General features: G+C 30.1%; 2 protein-coding genes across 2 annotated transcripts; one reads left to right on the top strand and one right to left on the bottom strand.

Moving 5' to 3' along the window:
* The first annotated feature begins 5,739 nt into the window (after window positions 1-5,739).
* LOC124821087 (SNF1-related protein kinase regulatory subunit beta-2-like) lies at window positions 5,740-9,292 on the top strand. Its single transcript, XM_047292908.2, has 4 exons — window positions 5,740-6,043; window positions 6,309-6,487; window positions 6,572-6,734; window positions 8,688-9,292. Exons 1-4 carry the CDS (start codon window positions 5,930-5,932, stop codon window positions 9,006-9,008), a joined length of 777 nt encoding a protein of 258 aa, XP_047148864.1. The 5' UTR covers window positions 5,740-5,929; the 3' UTR covers window positions 9,009-9,292.
* A 771-nt stretch (window positions 9,293-10,063) lies between these two features.
* Window positions 10,064-14,321, bottom strand: OPT3 (oligopeptide transporter). The gene is made up of 6 exons (XM_088105539.1): window positions 13,717-14,321; window positions 13,216-13,313; window positions 11,995-12,564; window positions 11,482-11,737; window positions 11,199-11,381; window positions 10,064-11,090 (listed from the first exon to the last, which is right to left on the bottom strand). Exons 1-6 carry the CDS (start codon window positions 14,215-14,217, stop codon window positions 10,473-10,475), a joined length of 2,226 nt encoding a protein of 741 aa, XP_087961665.1. The 5' UTR covers window positions 14,218-14,321; the 3' UTR covers window positions 10,064-10,472.
* Between the last annotated feature and the right edge of the window lie 6,091 nt (window positions 14,322-20,412).

Genomic DNA, 20,412 nt, shown 5'->3' on the forward strand with positions numbered 1-20,412 from the left:
CAGCATGGCCCCTCTATCAGTATGTGCACCCATCAATCTTGTCTGGGCTAACAAAGTCAAAAGGAAATGGTGGTGTCACTCAAACACTAGATTGATGAATTAGTTCTGCGTAACTTTCTGCTTCCAAGCTTTTGTTTCTTTCTCTTTTGAAGCTCACGGAAATTCCTCTAATAACTATCGTTTGTCTATTTCGAAAACCAGTTCACCGTAGCAACTCATTTCTCTCTGAGGAAAAATATCAAATACATTAGCTACTCTCTTATTAAATGATTAGATTTATTCATTTATTCCTATTCTATTCTTGTAAGCTTTTGATTTAGTGTTTATGAAAGTTAGCTCCAAAAGTTTAAATTACAATAAAACCTTATTCGAATAAGTTTTTACACAATTGTTTATGGGGAAGAAAACTGAAAAGTGAAATGGTTTTTACTGTAAAATAAAATTCGAATATACATAAATTAAAATAAGTTATTTTCAGAGAAGTTATATGGTTTTAACTTCTTAAAAAAAATAGTTTTAATGTGTACATACACTAAGTTAAATTAATGAAGAATACTCGTTTATAAAGAATCTAGGGTTTTAAAAGATGAAGTTTATAATACATGAAAAATGAAATTTTCAACCTATTATTTATAATGTTTTTTAAAAACATTTTCATTCCCCATTTAATTTAAACTTTATTATTTAAATTTAAATAAACTGGTTTTACAAACTTTATTTATTGTAATAATGTTTATTATCTTGTATCTTAATTATAACGTACGATATTTTTTCTAACGTTTTCATAAATTTATCTACAATTTTATTGTTTTTTATAAGGAATTTGAACTTTTACTAGTTTTTCTGTGTTATATGTTTATGTCTTTAGAATAAATTGATGTATATGTTTTAAGAAAAAAATTTGATGGGTCTATTAAGGAAGAGATTCACTGAAGAGACATAATATCAATAAGATCTAACGTCAACCATATAAGGGGTTGACACGACTCTCTACCCAGAACCTTAAGACAATAAATGGATCTTCCACCTTTAAATAGTGTTCTACTTTCTCATTTCTATCCAATGTGGGACTTAGACTCACACTTGGATTCCCAACAATCTCCCCCTCAAGGGTGAGTCCCTTCCACATTGGTACACTCCCCCTCCAGCGAAAACATTCCTAACCACGAGTCCCCTTCGTACCGCCGTTCACCTTAACGGGACACACTTACCTGAGGAAGACTTTCGATACAGGAACCATTATACTCGTTTGAGTCGGTCACCAATACGAACCATCGGCTCTAATACCACTACTGGGTCTAACAAGGAGGAGGTTTACCGGGAAGACACAAACACCAAAGAGACCTCAACCCAATCATATAAAGGATTGACATCACTCTCTACCCAAAACTTTAAGATTTTGGATAAAGAGTAGTGTCGATTACTTATATATTTAGACTCATATCTTATTGATGTTTGTGTCTTACGCGTGAAACTCCTCATCAATAGTCCCAACAAAATTAGAGTGATTCTTCCTACACCTCACTGCCTTCATCCTGCACCCCCAATTTTACCTTTTTACCCTTTATTAACAAAAAGTTAAAAATTAATACCGCACTTCGAAGTGCGTTTTAATTAATTTTTTTCTAACCGCACCTTGAAGTGCGTTTCCTATAATTAATTGTTTCTTTCCTAACCGCACTTCGAAGTGCGTTTCCTATTTTAATTAATTGTTTCTTTCCTAACCGCACTTCGAAGTGCGTTTCCTATCTATTTAATTGTTTCTTAACCGCACTTCGAAGTGTGTTTCCTATTTTAATTAATTGTTTCCTAACCGCACTTCGAAGTGCGTTTTAATTAATTGTTGCACTTTAAATCCAAAATAATATTTAACATTACATATAATAATTATTATTTAATTCAATAAACAATTTAATAATTATTTCAATTTCATAAAAAATTAAAAAACTTAAATAAAATTAAATACATAATAAATAATATATTAAGAAAATAATAATATGTTGAAAAATAACAAATTCAACAAAATTTAACAAACAAATAAAATAATTCAAAATATATTAAAACAAAACATTTTATTTAACAACTAACATAAAAAATTAAATTTATTATACTAACCTAATAAAAATAAAACCTAATAAAATAAATATATACTAACCTAATAAAAAAATTAAAAAACTAAACCCTAAAAATCTAACGCACTTCGAAGTGCGGTTTGTCTCAGCCGCAGATCGAAATGCGGTGGGTTTGTGCTTTTCGCTTTTGGAGGTGCAGGAGGAAGTTGCCGCAGTTCGAAATGCGGTGTGCAGGAGGAAATTGCCGCAGTTCGAAATGCGGTTTCTCTGTGAAGAGTATCATTGGAATTAAAATATGTTTTGGAGGTGCAGGAGGAAGACCGTGAGGTGCAGGGAAATCACTCACAAAATTATGTGTCAAAAACTTCGAAAAAGAATACAGAGAAAAAAAAAAGTCAACAAAAGAATCATAAATATTTTCCGTACTTTTTGTTTGGGAGGATATATAATAGAAAAATAAGGTACACTTTTAATATTATTTTTTGCATTTCAAACAATATTCTAAAGTAGCGTGTTTCGTTAACTTGAGTCACTTGATTTTCATTTTTTTATTAACAATTAGATAATATTTTAAAAGAGGTGAAGTATTATATATATATATATATATATATATATATATATATATATATATATATATATATATATATATATATATATATATATATATATATATATATATATATATATATGTCTTTTTTTATGAAATGGGTTTTTGAATTTGTTTTTCTTAACGTATTTAAGTTTTTTAGTTGGTATTTTTTTAATGAAAGTTCACTGGCACTTAAATACTACAACAATATATTTCTTATATTTTGGCAATAACTCCTCTATTATTTTGATATAAACATAGAAAACAAAAAAAAAAACTCAAAAGAATCCTAAATAGCAATATCACTCCATATTGTAAGATTTATAAATTTGTTTAAAGGTAATAATGATTTTAAAGATGAAATTTGATCTATTTTATCAATAAAATGTTAAAATTATAAATAGTAATTTTATTAATTGAGTTTCATTTTATAAAAATTGTTATTTTTTTATAATATTTTTTTTTACTTATCTTATATTTTTTCTCTATTTGAAGATTGAAGATTAAATACTGTATAAGAGATCATTATAGATAATTTTACTCGTCATTAAAATTAGTTAACACTTTGAGTTGGATGTAATTTCGAGTTTAAATCATATGACTCAAAGTAAAACAAAGTGAATATGACTCTCATCACACAAATGTATTTATATTTTTAATTGAATTTTTTTATGTAATTAAAATATCATACGAGAACTAAAGTTTTAAGTTATTATTTGTTTCTAATTTAGTATTGTATTTGAAAAATAAAGAAAAACGAACGAGTTCTTCGTTTGATATTTTATGTTGGTTAAAAAATGTTTTCTATGCAAATTTTGAACCTAAGATACAAGTATAAAATTTAATACTTTATGTCGATTTTAGAACAGACATAGAAAATCACACATTTTATATTGATTAAGGCAATATTTTTGTATATTGGTGTCGTGTGTAATCTAATTTTTCCTTAAAATACTTTAAATTTTCTTTTTATCTTAAACAATAATTTATTTAATAAAACTATATAATATATATATATATATATATATACATGTTTATTTTATTCTATAAAAATGACACAATTAATTGTATTGATACTATTTATCTTAGGTTATTACACATACAATTTTTCAATCTTAGGAAAAATTAAACATAGTGTATAAACTAATAATGCTCAGTGATAAAATTTATTACCACAAACTTTTCCTCCATTATTATGTATTCAATAGTCTCAAATCTTCACCGTTGTCAAATGAGCCTAACTCTAGTTATCAAATCTTCATCGTTGTCACTTGTCAAACCACATTTACAATCCAATATCTTCAAAATACATCACTTTTTTACAATTCCAAAATCTCATACCCAAAACATAAAATAAATGACTAAAACATAAAACTCAATCCCCATTTTTATTTTTGTTTTTTCTTCAAGTTATAAAAATTAAAAGCCTTTTTGTTTTCCTTGAAATACTTGTGTATATTTTGTTTATTATCATCCAAAATTAAATAAATATTAGAGAGAGATAAATTAATAAATTATCCAAAAAACTAGTTGTCTTTGTTTAAGTCTTGTCTTCCAACTAATAATAATTTTCGAGTTATATAGGAGTAAAAATGTATGAGCGTGACATTAAACTTCAAATATAGTAATTTTATCATAATTCTCAATTAATTTTATTAAGGATAGTGATGAATATTCATAAATTTAGATGAATAGTTTGAATGTTTAAACCTCATCAACCAACCCATCTATTATATAATACACTTTTAGGTTTAGTTGACTATATAATGTTTTATAAAATAAAGATCGATAAATTGCCTACATTGAAAACTATGAAAAGGTAAAGTTTTCAAAACTAAAAACAACTTTTATTTTCTGTGTACCCATTGATTCAACCTGCTGTTAATTTGATTGATTCAATTTGGATTTGACAAGAAAACTACACAGATTTAATTCAAACTATTTTAATCAGATTGAGTAACAGGTTGGATGAAACCTTACCCTACTCAAAAACAAATATAAATATAATTGCTTCACAATTATTATAATATAAAATATTACTATTGTTTAATTTATTAAATTGCGGTCAACTTGCCTATGATTAAATATTTACTTATAACGTACGAAGATTAACAGTAAGCCTGAGACTGGGCATTTGATAATCTTTAGTATACAAGCATTGATATATTAATACGGAGTCTTAACATTATTGTCATATTGCTTTTATTTTTAAATAGTTTTATTTATTTATTTATAGTTCATCAGTAAGTAAAATTGATCAAGCAATCAATGATTTACATTTTTCCTTAAAGTAATTCTCAGAGTCAGGGTTTTTAATCAGTGTCATTAATTAGTTATAGAATTAAAAAGCTTAATGCATGTATAACAAAGAAATAATGTGAAAATGGACTAGAACATGTATGTTAATCTAATCTATCAATTTATATTAGCTTCAGTTTAAATAAAATATAATTCTTTTATAGGGTTAATTTTTAATATGTTTCGTTTAAAATTTGGTTACCAGATTCGGATTGACTTATCAATCGATCTAATTTAATTTAATTATTTATTATTTTGTATTTCAATATTGTTAACTAATATTTTTTTATTTGTATTGTAAATAAAATAAAGAAGATGATTATTTCAAGAAAATAAAATATTATAGATTTATTTTAATAATCTTATAAATGGACAAATAACATAAATTTGATTAATGTTATAAACTTATTTGTTTACATTTTATCTTTTGAAATACATTTGAAGTATATGGTACTTTCTTTTTTATTTCGAATTATTTTTAAAATTTAACATTATTTTAGAGTTATATAAACTAATCCATTTAACCTACTAATTTATACTGAATCACATATTTAAATTTTTTTTGGCTAATTAATAAATAAATTTGACCTTTGATTAAGTGAAATTACCAGTTTTAATAATAATTTAAAGGTTTTAAAAATTCACAAAACAATATATTTTACAGTTCTATTAAAAATTCAGTTTTTAAATTTCTTACCCGGTCCATGTGACGGCAATTTTATACTTTTTTAAGGATGTTCTGGAAATTTTGGTTTTTAAGAATGCCATGCATAGTTTTTTGTTTATAAAGGTGGTTAAGTAACGAGGATCTTAAAGAAAAGAAAGAAATGAGGCGGTGGTGATGCTGTTGCAGGGTGTTGCTCCGCCCTCCAAACTCGTCGGAGAATTTTCTTCTTCTTCTTCTTCTTTTTCTTCTTCTTGAAGTTTGCAGCTTTTTCCTTTCATTGGCCATTCTTCCTCTGAGTTGAGAATGGGTAATGTGAACGTGCGTGGTTCTGAAGAAGAAGCAGAAGAAGCTTCTGCTGATGGGAACGCCATGCCTCACTCTCCTCCCACCATCTCTCCCTTCGTATTCACTCCTCAGGTACTTCCACTCTCTCAATAATATCTTAAATTAGCAGTAATCCTTTTCATTCAATTTCTCTCGTCTTTCATGCAACTTTTTGTTGCTTCTCTTCTGCTTCTAATTTACATGTGTTGTGGTGCTTCCTCTTTACTAAGATCGATTCTCAATTTCGTTCTCTTGTTAATGGATTCGATGTGGCCCTTTTCCTACCTCTTTTGTATACTGCTCTTCCGTGGACTCTCTGTTTTCATCAATTCTCCAGAATTCCCTTTCCCTTGTGTAGCTTCCTGAGGTCCCGCTACAAACACCTGAGGAGATACATGTCCCCAGTTATTCCTCGGTGGAGATAACTTCAGGGTATGAAGATATGTTCAGTGAACTGGGAATTCCAACTATGATTACTTGGAGTTATGGTGGAAAGGAAGTTTATGCGGAGGGATCGTGGGATAATTGGAAAACAAGGTTTAAAAACTTTATCATCTTCTTTACTTGTCTTAAATGGCTTCTTTTCTTGTTTCTTGGATTCTCATATTCTTTGTTCTTTAGAATGCCCCTGCAGAGATCAGGGAAAGACTTTGCAATAATGAAGGTATTGCCATCTGGGGTTTACCAGTACAGATTTATTGTGGATGGATTGAGGAGGTATACTCCAGACTCGCCTTGGGCCCGTGATGATGCCGGGGATGCTTACAACATCTTGGACTTACAGGTACTATTTCATATATATTGACATATTTTGCACTCAAACAAAATTGAAATTTTAAGGTCAATCTATGTCGTTTTGAGATAATAATTATGCTTATGTTCAGGAACATTAATTTAACAGTATGAACTCGTGCAAAATTATAAATCCAGTGAGATTGAATTGTAAAGGGCAAGCCTTGTTAGTTTCAGTAACTTGAATGCACTTTTCTCTTCTTTGATAGTGTGAAACATTTGTTCATTTTCTCTTTTCCTTGGAGCTAGTGCCCCGGTTTTGGTCTACATATAACCCTACGATTGTGTTCTCCCTGGAGGTTTTTATTTTCTTCCTTTTCACACTCTTCGATTGCACGTCCCTTAACTTCTTGCAAGAATTTTGTTTCGGATGAATATGATCCAAAACTCATTTCAGGGATATGTTTTTTCAATGTCTAATCATAACTGTTGTCCCGGATGAATATATTCATTGAGTTGTGAAGGGAAATTAGCAGGGCTTTTGAGATGATAACTTAGTGTTTTTCTATTCCTTTTCGATGGAAGCACTTCTTGATGGTGCTTCTCCATACTAATAGATTGGATTCTTGTTACTCTGTGTCTGATGTTGCACAGAGGGCACAAAGCTTTGAATCCCCCTTTCTAGCAAAACACGGACTACCGGAGTCGTCAGTTTTTAAATACTTTTGGATAAGTACTAAGCCAAATTTTGTAAAGCTTTAGATTCAGCATGCCTTTTTATTTTTTATTAACACATAATGATAATTTTATTGACACGGAATCCACTTGAAATGGGCTTCTGATCAATCTTGGTTCAAGTAAAGTGCAGTAGAGAGTGATTGAGTCGCAGTCTTCGGGGTAGTAACATAAAAGAGCTTTAGAAGAAGGGGTATAGGGTAATGAAAGAAAACTAAATACTGATTTTTTTGTCATTCTCCTGCCAGAATAGAAGTCAAATTGGTTAATGATCTAATAATAACGAATATGCCTGTTAATCAAAATAGTTAATGGCGAAAACTTGAGGCTGGAAAGCACACTTCTTAGTATAGAAAGACTTTAAAATTGGAAGAAGAAATAGTGAAATATTTAACCATTTTCACTTTATTAACAATGTAAACTACTTAAACATAACGTTCATTGTAAATATTCAAGATTTTGATGATCAATTTACAATGCCCTGCGCTACTTGCTGGTAAGAGTCCCTAGTCTGCCAAGGGAGTACTAGTTATTCTCTCAACTTTTTGACTATTTTAGCACCCCACCACCACCTCCAAAAACACAAAATATTTGTGTAGTTAGGACAGCTATTATGATAGTCGGTTAGTTTATGGTAATTAGTTAGAAGGACTTCATGAGATAACTAGGAGGATATTGGGAAACTTGGGATATAGAACTGTTATCATTTGTAAACTGAGCATTGGCTTTGTTATGGTCTGCATAAAAAGGGAAACTCCGGAAGGAGAGATTTTCTCCTTTGTTCATTTCAATTCAATCAACGATTTTTTTTTTCTATCTCTATTTTTGGCTTCTAGCAATTGAAATTAGATTAGATGGGTGGTATTTCAGAGTCTCTTTATTATTATTATACAAAAAACTGCACCTGAGGGGTCAAGACGCATAGACCCCTTCTACTTATAGCCTCTTGGTACTTTTGTTTCACTTGTTAACTAGGTATAAATGTGGCAATCTTCTTTGATTATAGCATAGCGGACCTTGATGTGAATGAATTGATTTTTGGGATGGTTGTTGTAGAATAGTTTTCCATATCTAGTGTTTTGATATTTCATTTTTGCATAGCTACTTATTTTCAAATTCTCTCATGGGACTGAATTAACACATGAACAGTAGCCAGTAATTAATCTTGTAGCATATCTTTTATAAGTAAAATTGAGTGTTGCATCCTTTTACTGCTAGAAGCCATTGGTAACTAAATTGAGAATAACAAAGTTATGCAATGTATGTGTAGGATTATGTTCCTGAAGATATTGGAAGCATTTCCAGTTTTGAGCCTCCTCAATCACCAGAGTCGAGCTATGATAACTTACAGCTTAGTTCCGAAGATTATGCTAAGGAGCCACCGTTGGTTCCCCCATTCTTGCAAATGACACTGCTCAATGTGTCTGGAACAAATATGGAAATCCAACCTCCTTTGTCAAGACCTCAACATGGAGTTCTGAATCATCTTTACACGCAGAAAGGAAAGAGCAGTCCTGCAGTTGTTGGTCTTGGTACAACTCATCGGTTTCTAGCCAAATATGTCACTGTGGTGCTGTACAAGTCGTTGTAAGGTAAACCATATACATAAATCATATGGAACACACTTTTAGCGCTTTCTATTAGTTCATAGAGAGTTTTTGCATCGGAATAGTTACAAGAGAGAAATGAAAAGCAACGTAAGGATCGCCACAAGTAAGTCAAGATTGTATTATATATAATGCAATTACTTGATGGTCAATCATCAAACAATTTAGTTTCAACTCTTAATTATTTGGTGGTGCTGTTCTCTAGGAATTTTGGTCGAGTGATTAAAAGGATAAAAATAATTTTTAAGAGGTTCTTATCACACATTCATTTTCCGTTCCCCAATTTTATTTTCTAGTTTTGCGGACTCTGATGGTTGAATTTGGTGCTCTATTATTCCGTGTGTGATAATTTTTTAAGGGTATTTGCGATTCGTTTCCTTCTTTTTTTGGTCAGATGATTCGTTTACTTTGAACTGATCTCTGGTGGTATAACTGGGCTTCTTTTTTCTCAATATCTTGCTGGAGATAGAGTTTTTTTTTTTTTATGGTTCTTTAATATGTTTGCCACGCAGATTTACACGTGCATGTTTGCCTATAATGTCATGTTTTTATGGATAGCGTTTATTGAAAGCTTAAATACGAATAAAACAAGATGCTCGCTACTTACTTTTCAATCTGAGAATTGGTGGAAAGCTGTTTTGAAATTTGCTTGTTTGTGCTTGATATTTCATATTTTTGGAAAATAGTTTGCCACTGGAGATTGTAAAAATTGAATGAAGCCCATGGAAACATCAAATGTGATTTCCAGATATGGATCCTCTCCTCTTCTAGAGAGATGGATGAACACGTTTTCTGCTATTTAAGATGCAAGTTATTCTAATATCCAAAACTTTTTGTTTCAATTTTTTCATTTGGGAGTTGAGATATTACTAAGGACCGGCAAAGTTGAATGTTAACGGTCAAATCAAGTGGAATTAATTTAGCCCTTTCAAGTTTGTCTCTTATCTAAAGAATTTTCTAAAACTAAAAACCTGGTTAAGAGGTGATTTTTTGGTGGGGCTTGGGAATGGAATAAGGGAAAGAAACAAGGCTAGCTAACTAGTATAAAAGAGGGAACAAAATATCGCCAACAATGGAATGAGTTACAACACCACGATGACATCTTAATTGATGAGATTACAAGCATCTTGTTTTCTCTTTGGAATTGGATTCCACGCCACTACTAAGCACGTCTCTCTTTCTTCTGAAGTGCTGAAAGATGAGTGCAGGCGAATTTTTTCAAGCCTTCAAAAAGCATTTGAAGTCATACTTCGTTCCATTACCAAAAAAGCCTCATCTATTATGACACATAACTAACAACAGTGACAAGCATGTACAGGATTTTGCTAAGCAATTGGTTATTACTTCCGCTTTCACCCTATATAGGTTATAGCTGTACTAAAGGCCTAGCTTTGTCCCCACCCCAAACAAACATAAAAGAAAAAAGCTAAGCTCATTGTTGTTGTTCTCTATTTGAATACTGGACACCCATCAACCACAATTCCAGGTGCAGTTGGGCAAGTGGCCAAGGGGCAATGGTCCAATTCACTTCCCCACCATTTGAGCATATGGCCAGAATTTTGCAGTGCAAAGAATATTAGAACACCCATAAAAGCTGTGCCTGCATCTAGTGCTGCAGATAGTACATAGTTGTACTTCTGCCACCAACGTTTGTGGAAGCGGAACACGAAGTAATTGAAGATCATTCCAGTCAATAGCCAACTTGCAATATTAGCAGGAGTTGCCGGTGGCATTCCAGCAAAGCCATAGCTTATGACAGGTATGTTTATGAGTGGTATCCATTTCTTGTCAGGGTAGATTTTGCTCAACACCCAAATAGGAACGGGCAACACTGCTCCAATCAAGAATAACCACACAAGGTTCCTGTATAGCCCACCGGGTCCAAAGAGCCGCTTTGGTCCAATCAGACCCCATATAACAGATGCATCAAAGGTCACTCTGTATTTGGGGCATGTCCAAGGACTGTCATGGTGAAGTTTATCATCCAGGCATATCTCCTTAATGCTATCCAACATCCACCAAGCCACTGCAAGGTTCACTACTCCAGCAACAAGAGTTCCCACAAGCTGTTTCGAGGTTATAGGCCAAAAATGAATTAAGCAACTAGAGAATAAGAAAAAAAAATAATTCTAGCATGAAAGGAATTGGATTAGGAGATTTGAAGGTGCACATACCTGAGCGGTATACATGCATCGTGGAGGAATTTTCATGTAATGGCCTAGTTTGAGATCTGACAAGAAAGAGAGAGCATGGACGGTGCTGATTCTCCCGTAAATCTTGAAGAGCAAATTTGCAATTGGTTTTCCTGGAAGGATATACCCAATAAAGAACTGTGCTATAATGTCATATCCAGGTTGCTGCCACATGATTCAGAAAACAAACTAATGTTAAATCTCTATTGCTTCCAACTTTGCAGCAAAATAATAGTGGAGGGGACAGGAATATTGGAGATAGTACCTGGTTGGTAGTTGCTTGAATGACACCAATTGGGAGGGTTACAACAAAAGCCAAACCAAAAGCAAGGAGCATACCCCACCATGGAAGTTGTACATCAGTTTTCCACACAAAGGCCATTAGCATGGATAGTGCCATGCTCCCAAACAATATACTGAGGAACCACCATTCAGGTACTCGCTTATAAGCTTGCATGAGTCTACCATGGACATCCAATTTCGCACCACTCATGGCGGATTTACTCTGTCTCCAAATATCTCTGAGAAAAAGAAACTATTTCAGTCTCAAACTATTCTAATATCTTACTTTAAATAAAGAATACATGGATGAAAATTTTGAAGGATTAATAGTATTCAGAGCCTTCTGATCCTTTTCCATATCTAACATGTAGAAATATTAGCACATCATTCATTCATATATACAATTACCACTCAGAAGTGATTTAAAAGTGATCTCATATAAAGTGACTTCAGGCAATCGAGTTATAAATAAATTCATGTTAAAAGCGTAACCTACCTGCCATAAAAGAGTGCCACGTGAGTGAGGGTGGCAGTAAATCTTGCAAAACCCGATCCAATTGATAATGCAAACAGAGGACTAAGGTATAACTTGCCGTATTTGTTGTATGCATCAATGTTAAGATCATACTCCGGGGTTAAGATCTTGGTAGTGTCATATTTATGTCCAGTATTCGTGAACAATTGGTTAGAAAATATAGGAAACTTACGGGCATCAAAAGTGTTGAACTTCCAGTAACACACAGGCACAACGATATATATGAACATGATAAATCCGACTCCCACATTAACAATGGAAGACCATGGTGAAACAAGGGGGCTCCCATGGTAAGCTGAAATCCCTGCCCAATCAATTGTGAAGGCACCAATCCCAAGTCCATGATAACCTGATCCAACTTGCTGTGCAGTGATGCTATTTGGCCATGCCCAGCAAACCCACGAGAAGAAGGTTAAGATCGAGAACAGATAGCCAGGGAGTGCATAATACAAGAAGCTTGCACCCATGGCAATGAGGAAAAACTGCATCCTAGTAAAACCTTTTGATTTCTGCTCCTTTTCATGGAGTGCCCTGTAGCATAAGGTTATTGATGTAATCAAAGTAGCATTAGAGGATATAATAACGACTAAATAGAAGAATCTTTAATAAAAAAATGGTTCTGCTGTTGCGTAAGCTCTTTTGGAGAAGATACTCAATAATTGGCTATAGGTCAATTCTACAGTAATCAATGCAACATTGACAACAACCTAGTGTTAATATATATTCTACTTTACCTTTTCAATTTCAATGTCATGCTCACTTGCAAAAGGAATATTGCAACAATTTTGGTATTTTGGTTGTGCGCACTCCTTCGTTCCAATTACAGGCTAAGAATTACTAGTCGTTTATTCAATCAAATTACAAGAAATCAATTAGTCAACGACAGACTTGATTCGATTTATCTTTACTGATATAACTCAGTATAAATTCTTATGCAGCAAGACCACCACCTTTGTGTTTTATAGAATAAGAATATAAGTAAAATTCTGCATCTGTTTTGCCTTCATTTGGTTGGACTGAACTTTTTAGTCAAATAGTATGTGTAAACAAACCGTTAAATAGTTCATTGGAAAGTTCCAGTAGTTAGTTTAGCATAGCACTTAGCACCAGAAAAAATGAAACATCACAAGTAATTAAACAGTTTAATAAAACGTAACATTTAAGAAAAGAAGAAGAACGAACCTAAAGAGTGACACTTGAGCAAGGTTTGCAGGCCACCACATTTCAACGGGATCAACCAGATACCTTCTCAGAATCCCAGCCCATCCATACCCCAACATCTGCAACTCAATCATTCAAAATAACAGTAAATTTAAAAGCAAATTTCAACAAACAGATTGAACAGAATATATACTCCAAAGAAAAGAAAAATATATCAGAAGAAACAGATTTTAATATTAAAAAGAAAGCATACCAATGAAAGAAATCTTCAATCTTTACAGATCTCAAAGACAGACGTCATTTAATCTTTTAATAAATACACATTCAGACTGAATTATTTATGTCCCATCACCCACAAATCTCTTTACGAAGAGAAGAGAAAAATAATAATTATCTTTAAAAGTTCCCTTAAGAAATAAATAAAAAATATTACCAAACCACACACTTTCTAAAAGTTCCACCCTTTCACTCAAAAGAATGAATGAAAAGCAAAGATACAAAATTTGAAAGAGGTAAGCGAACCTGAGTAGTTAAGACGATGAAGAGGGCGCACAGAAAGCTCAAACTCTGTTTATAATAAGCTTTCATGACAGTAATGGCGCCAATGGAGTAAGCATCACCCCCTCCAAAGGACACCCCACAGTTTGCGAAGATGGTGATGATGACATGCTCCTTCATGTTGAAGGGTCCAGGGTTTAAAGTGAAGCGCCACCCCAGAAAGTTGTACTCTTTGGAGGGAAGCGTGGACGCCATGAACCTTCCTATGGGAAGAACGGCGATTTGCATTAGAATGGCAGAGATGGTAAGTGGCTGAGTCCTGAAAGTAAAGAACGTGTTCAGGAAGATTAGGAGCACGCATGATGCCAATCCCAGAAACCATGCCCGGAAAGTCATCACCGGAACTGATGGGTCGTCGGTTTCGGGCACCACCAGAGCCACCTCCTCCACTGGACAGCGGTCCGGCGGAGAATCTCCGTTTTCGGCCTTTTCAGAGTCCGCCGTTGTGGTCTTGGACGCCGCCATTGAGTGAAGATATGAAGGAGATGGAAGATGGATAAACTGTAAGAAAAAACAGAGTGTTTTGTTTATCTGAGAGTGAGAGTTGCTCTGTTTGACAAAATGTCACTCTAGGTACTCCTTATAAAGGAGTGTGAGATTTTATGTGATATTCCCAAAGTGCCCCCATTGTAATGCTGTAATTTTATGTTATTTTTCATAACAACCTGTTTTTATAATTAAGGAACTGTATATTTTTGTAAACCATTTATAGTTAGTACTTTTTTAAACAATCTTACTAGTAATTAATACTTTCTTAAATCATCATAATTAATTTTATCATATACATAAAAAATAATTCTTTCACGTCTAAAAATAACTATTTCATAATCTCGTGTGGAAAGTAATATGATAATTATAACAAAATTAATTGTAAAAAATGTATATATAGTATTACGTGTCGTCTTATTCCATAGATTTATTTGATATAAACGAATAATTGCTAATTATATAATTAAGGACTTGTTCTTTTGAGTGGATTTGAGAGGATGGATTTGAGGGGATTTGAGAGGATTTGAAGATAATTTTTTTTGTCGTTTTTTTGAGCGAATTTGGAGGTAGATGAGAGTGAATTTGAAAATAAAATTTGTGAAAATTAGTATAGAATTGTATTGACATGACAAATTAAAAAAAATTATTTTCAAATTCACTTTAATTTATCTCCAAATTCGCTCAAAAAAACGACAAAAAAAATTATCTTCAAATCCTCTCAAATCCACTCCCTCAAATCCACCCAAGAGAACAAGACCTTAAGTAATTTTTCTTCTTATTTGTTCATACATAGATAGTTATGCTAATATTTGACAGCTAAAATAACAAAAAAATAAATAAATTTTAAATAAAACAAGTAATTTAATTTTGTGAAAACATGATTAAAAAAAAATGGGCAGGTTAGTTACTCTAGATTGTTTTTACGTTTCCATTTCAATAAAAGAACTTTTTGATATTTTAATTTCAAATTTTATTGACATATCATAATATTTTAATAAAGAATCTTATAAAACTCATATTTTTTTCATTTATAAATTCACCAGCTCCTGAATTTCCACCGTTTCTGTATATTTGCATTTCCCGAGAAGACTGATTGACCTGTGCAGAATTCTTTGGCATGCAAAACTGACATCTATTATTATTTATTTTAGTCAAACAGAGAAAAAAACTTTCATAAATTTCGCATTTTAAATTGAAGAGTGGCTTGAAAAAAAATTACATTACTGATTTATTAAAACATTTCTGAAATAATCCTAAGATATTACAAAAATGAAACGTATTTTAATGCATATTTGATGGCGCCGACGGTGGATGAAACATTAAGATAGATTTTAACAATACTATATTAAGCGGATTTTAAATTTAAGTTGATTTTATAAAATTAATTTATAAAATAAGACTTATACCTATTTTTATATTATAAATTAGTTTTATCTTTAACTGACATGAGATTTTTAGGTTGAGATATATACATTTGGAACGTCAAACTATTGGATAATTTGATAACATCTTTAACTTGTAAGATAATGTTTGTATACGCTTATATAATATAAATTAGTTTTATTTATACCCGATGTGAAACTTTCAATCTATTTGTATCTTTTTTGGTCGAAGTATATATATTAAGAAGTGGATTTTAAATTTAACTGAACCTAATAAAATCAATTTATAATGTGAAATTTGTACCCATTTATATATTATAAATTAATTCTATATTTAGTTTATGTGAAACTTTCAACAATAAAACTATGTCTTAACTTTTAAAAAGGTATTTTTAAATTAATTTAAAATTAGTTTTATAAAATTATATTAATACTTATTACACTTTAAAATGTTACCTTTTTCACATATATACATCTTAGTGAAATTTAATATTAACTTAAAAATGTATGGTTAGAAATAATATTAATGCAAACATTTTATATAAATACAGTAACGTATTTGAATCACTCTCTTCCTTGCCTGCTCCAGCGTGTGAAAGACACGTGCTTAGAAGAGCGTCACACGCTTACTTTCTAATCTCCAGCCTAACGTAAACTACCATGTGAAGCGAGTGGGACCCACGTGGTAGAGTAGGTGCCAACTCAGACGACAGGTGAGACGCCACGTCAGGAAAACGTTGGAGGCCTCGTGCTGGACTCATGTACTACGCATGAAAGACGACGTTAACGTAAGTGGAATCCACGTACTCATAAATAAACAAAATCAAAGTGCTATCTGTTTTTTTTTTTTTTTAACTAAGATAACATTTTTTTTAATTCTTGAAAAAGCAAAAATAATATTTGTTAAAGAAACCTTACATGAAAGCTATTAATGTGATTTATTAATGTGATTTGGGTTGACTCAAAATATATTATGATATGAAGACCAAGTACGTACGGTATAAATACAAATGCTAAAAGTTGTATTTATTTATTATTCTCATACATTTACATATGGTCACTTTTTTGTATTTTTTTTTGTTATGATAGTCTCGTAAAGATTTTGGAATTAATTGTATTTTATTTTTGTTATGATAACTTTTGCTTAATTCCTAGTTTTTATTATTTGAAATTATTTGGGGATGGCGAGGAAGTTTTCAAAATTGGTTGCTTGTTTTTGTTGAATTTGGTTGTATTGTGAGATATACAAGTGTATGGTCATAAAACATAAAGTTTATAATGTTCCAATGATATGCTTTATATGTGCGGTGCCCTTTAACTTCTTCGTTTAGTCAAAAAGGTTATAGATATATGATCATAAATTAAATTTCATAAAAAAATATTATTACAATTACAATTATGGTTTATTAACGCGTATACTAGAAAAATTATTATGTGCAAACATTTTTATTATAATTTTTCAATTTCACTATATATTTACTATCGTATATCACAATAACATGTATTTGTATTACCTTTTACTGTCAATAAATTACTTAATAATATATATATATATATATATATATATATATATATATATATATATTATTTTTAATTTGAATTCTTAAAAGGTGCAATAAAAATAAATAAGAATAGAACACAAAATAACACACGTCACAATCTAATAGATTAAGTGAAGATTCGTTAGAAAGATTGAATCTTTTATGAAAATTAAAATTACAATATAAAAATCAAGAAAACCTTCTCTCGACATATTATATTAATTTTTTGTATGTCAGATACATAAATTTAAGAAATTCTAAAATAAAATATTTTACTTAGCGAGACTTACTCGTCTAGAAAATTTAATAAATTTACAAATTATTTAATTTCTTAAATTAATCTTCAGTTGTGTTCATGATTTTTATGTTCTTTAAATTTTATCCTTCATGAAATATTATAAGATTATTGAGGCGGTTTTCATCTTAGACTTTGTTATAAATTTTTTGAATTACAAATGTTTCGTCTCAAATTCTTTTCATATATATTTTAGAAGATAGTCCTCTATTATATTTTTCTTCTTAAAAATAATTTTTCTCAATAGTGACTAATTTAAATATCAAATTATAAACTAAAAATTATTAATAATTAAAATAGTTTTTAAATTAGTTATAATGAATTGTTTTCTAAATTGGTCATTAATATTAGTTACAAAGTTTTTTTCCTACCAAAATAATTAATATTTAATTAATTAATTAATTAATTAAAGATCAATTTAAAAACTAATTCATTTGATGGTCAAAATATTAATATATAATATCGGTGACCAGTTTAGATATCAGTTTGCTGTAATAACTAATTTAAAAATTAGTGATTAATTAGTTTTTATCATTAATAATAATCATTATTTAAGAATTTTCTTGTTCACAATTAAGTATGAAATAAACTGGTACTTATTAAAATAGTTGTAAATTATTCAGTGAGGAAAAAATATTTATAACTTTGTTAGTAATCAAATAGTAATGTAATACTTTTACTAGAGATTTTAATTATTTATTACATTAAATGATCGAATAAAATAATATTTTATTTCTATTCAAATTTGGTATCCACGCATGTCCTCCTCTTATTTATTAGTGCGTAGAAGAAATTGTAATTAAAAAAGAAAAAGTGAAAGATATAATATTGGAGTTGTAGAAAAATTTTAAAAAAAAGTAATACCTATGATATCCCTAGGGACTCTTTGGAACGTTGCTTTTTGTTTTTTTGTTGTTTTTCTCTCCGTTTTACCTTTATTTTTATGTTGTATAACTGAAATTAAGGTTTTACTGATATGTGGTTTCATTAATAAATATAGAAACAAACAGAAAAAAATAGTTATTTATGAAAATTAATGTCATTTTCTTTTCAGATATATAACTACAATGAATTTAAAAAAGTGAAGGACTACCCTTGAAAAAGTTAAACCATTTATTCAAAGTAATAGTGCTAATTTGGAAAAAGTTAATGTATATAATACTAAAAACACAGCATTATGATTTATTTGTAGTAGAATAAAAGATCAGATTAAATTATAATTTTGAACTTTCTAATTTTTATACAAGGTTATGTATATTTTTATTTTTCTTTTTCTTACAGTTTTAGTTTCTATATTTTGAAAACTTATAATCACACACAAACTCTCACTCTCACTCTCTCTATATATATATTATTGCATTTGTATACTTATTTAATTGAAATGTTTCTTGATGAAATCTTAAATGAGTATGCTACAGTGCTCAATTAGTAAAAATATTATATATATATATATATATATATATATATATATATATATATATATATATTGAAGAGGGAACAATTTATTAATTTTATTAAATGCGAATAAAAATCGTCCAAAAAATAAAATAAATTGTCTAAAAATAAAATTTAAATAAAAATGTTTTTTAATGATATAGCCTTTATAGAAGTAATTATTATATAAGTAAATAATATTATCATAACTTTCAGTTGGATGATGCATTCCACAACTATGTGATTTTTTTTTCATTGCAAGTGGCCATTTTCATCTTTTGCTTCGATTATCCACTTATGATGTCATACACGGAAGTAAAAATAATAATTAAATTTTAATAAATTAATATTTACGAAAACTCAAAAAAAGTTATTTATGCAGGATATTACTCATAATAAAAAATATTTACAAAATAAAAAAAATATCTATAATAAAATAAAAAGTATAAATATTTTTGTGCAGTTGTATATGATTTAAGTATTTAGTTTTAATTAGTGAATTAAGCTAATATATAAAGCTACATAACTATATGTAAATAAATATTAATTTAGAGTTTAATAATTATATATACACAAAAATTCATGTTAAATAATTAGAAAATCAATAGTAGTATTGACAAAAAAAAAACTTATATGGCTAATCTTACAAAAACTTTTCACGAAAGTTATTTTGAGTTTTTTTATATTAGTTATCTTTTTTATACAAATAATCTATCTTTTTAAAGTCCACACCGTCTACCTTTTCAATTTTTACCTTTTTTTTATTGTAACCATTGATCTCACTCAAATCTTATTTCCTCTAAATCGTTTATAATAATAAACAATAATAACTTCTGATACCAATTATAAGGAAATAACATATATTTCTTATAATTAAATATATGAAAACAATATAAATGGAGAATAATCATAAATAAAAATGGTAACGGAGATCAACCAAATGCTCACTTCTTCACCTTGCTGCAAACATTTTATTTGAAAGAGAAAATTACAAAACAAATATTTACAAAACACTCAACTCAGAATCTACATTAACTCAGGAAAATAAAATATTATTTTTGTCTTTCTCCTTTTTTTTTCTTTCTCCAGTGTTAGAATGCATAATAAAGTTTTGCATGATGATATTTATACTATGTTTTATTTCTAGTTCTCACCTTTTTGTTTTATGTATTTATGTCATGCTTAACATTTATTGGTGTTTTGGGTATAGGGCTGAAATTCCATACTCAAAGCACTCTAGATTGTCTTGAAGACCGGACGAACTCCCTAATGGTCCTTCATCTTCCAAGTTACGTTGTTCGTTTTTCCTTCTTCTTGTCTAAGTCGAGGGGACGAATATCTGTCAAAGACACTCCGACGCTCAAGTTAATAATATAACCGAATGGTTAGCTAAGTAAGTGATGCATATAATGTGCATCGTGTTCTTAAAGTCATACCTAAGACCTTTACTTATACTAGCTGTGACGGGTCTTTACCTTTCGTTGGCCTAATGACAGCCCAATCAAATCTTAATCTACAT

The sequence above is a fragment of the Vigna umbellata genome, chromosome 1 (genome assembly GCF_029865625.1).
Source record: "Vigna umbellata cultivar VRB3 chromosome 1, Vumbellata_1.0, whole genome shotgun sequence".
Classification (NCBI taxonomy): domain Eukaryota; kingdom Viridiplantae; phylum Streptophyta; class Magnoliopsida; order Fabales; family Fabaceae; genus Vigna; species Vigna umbellata.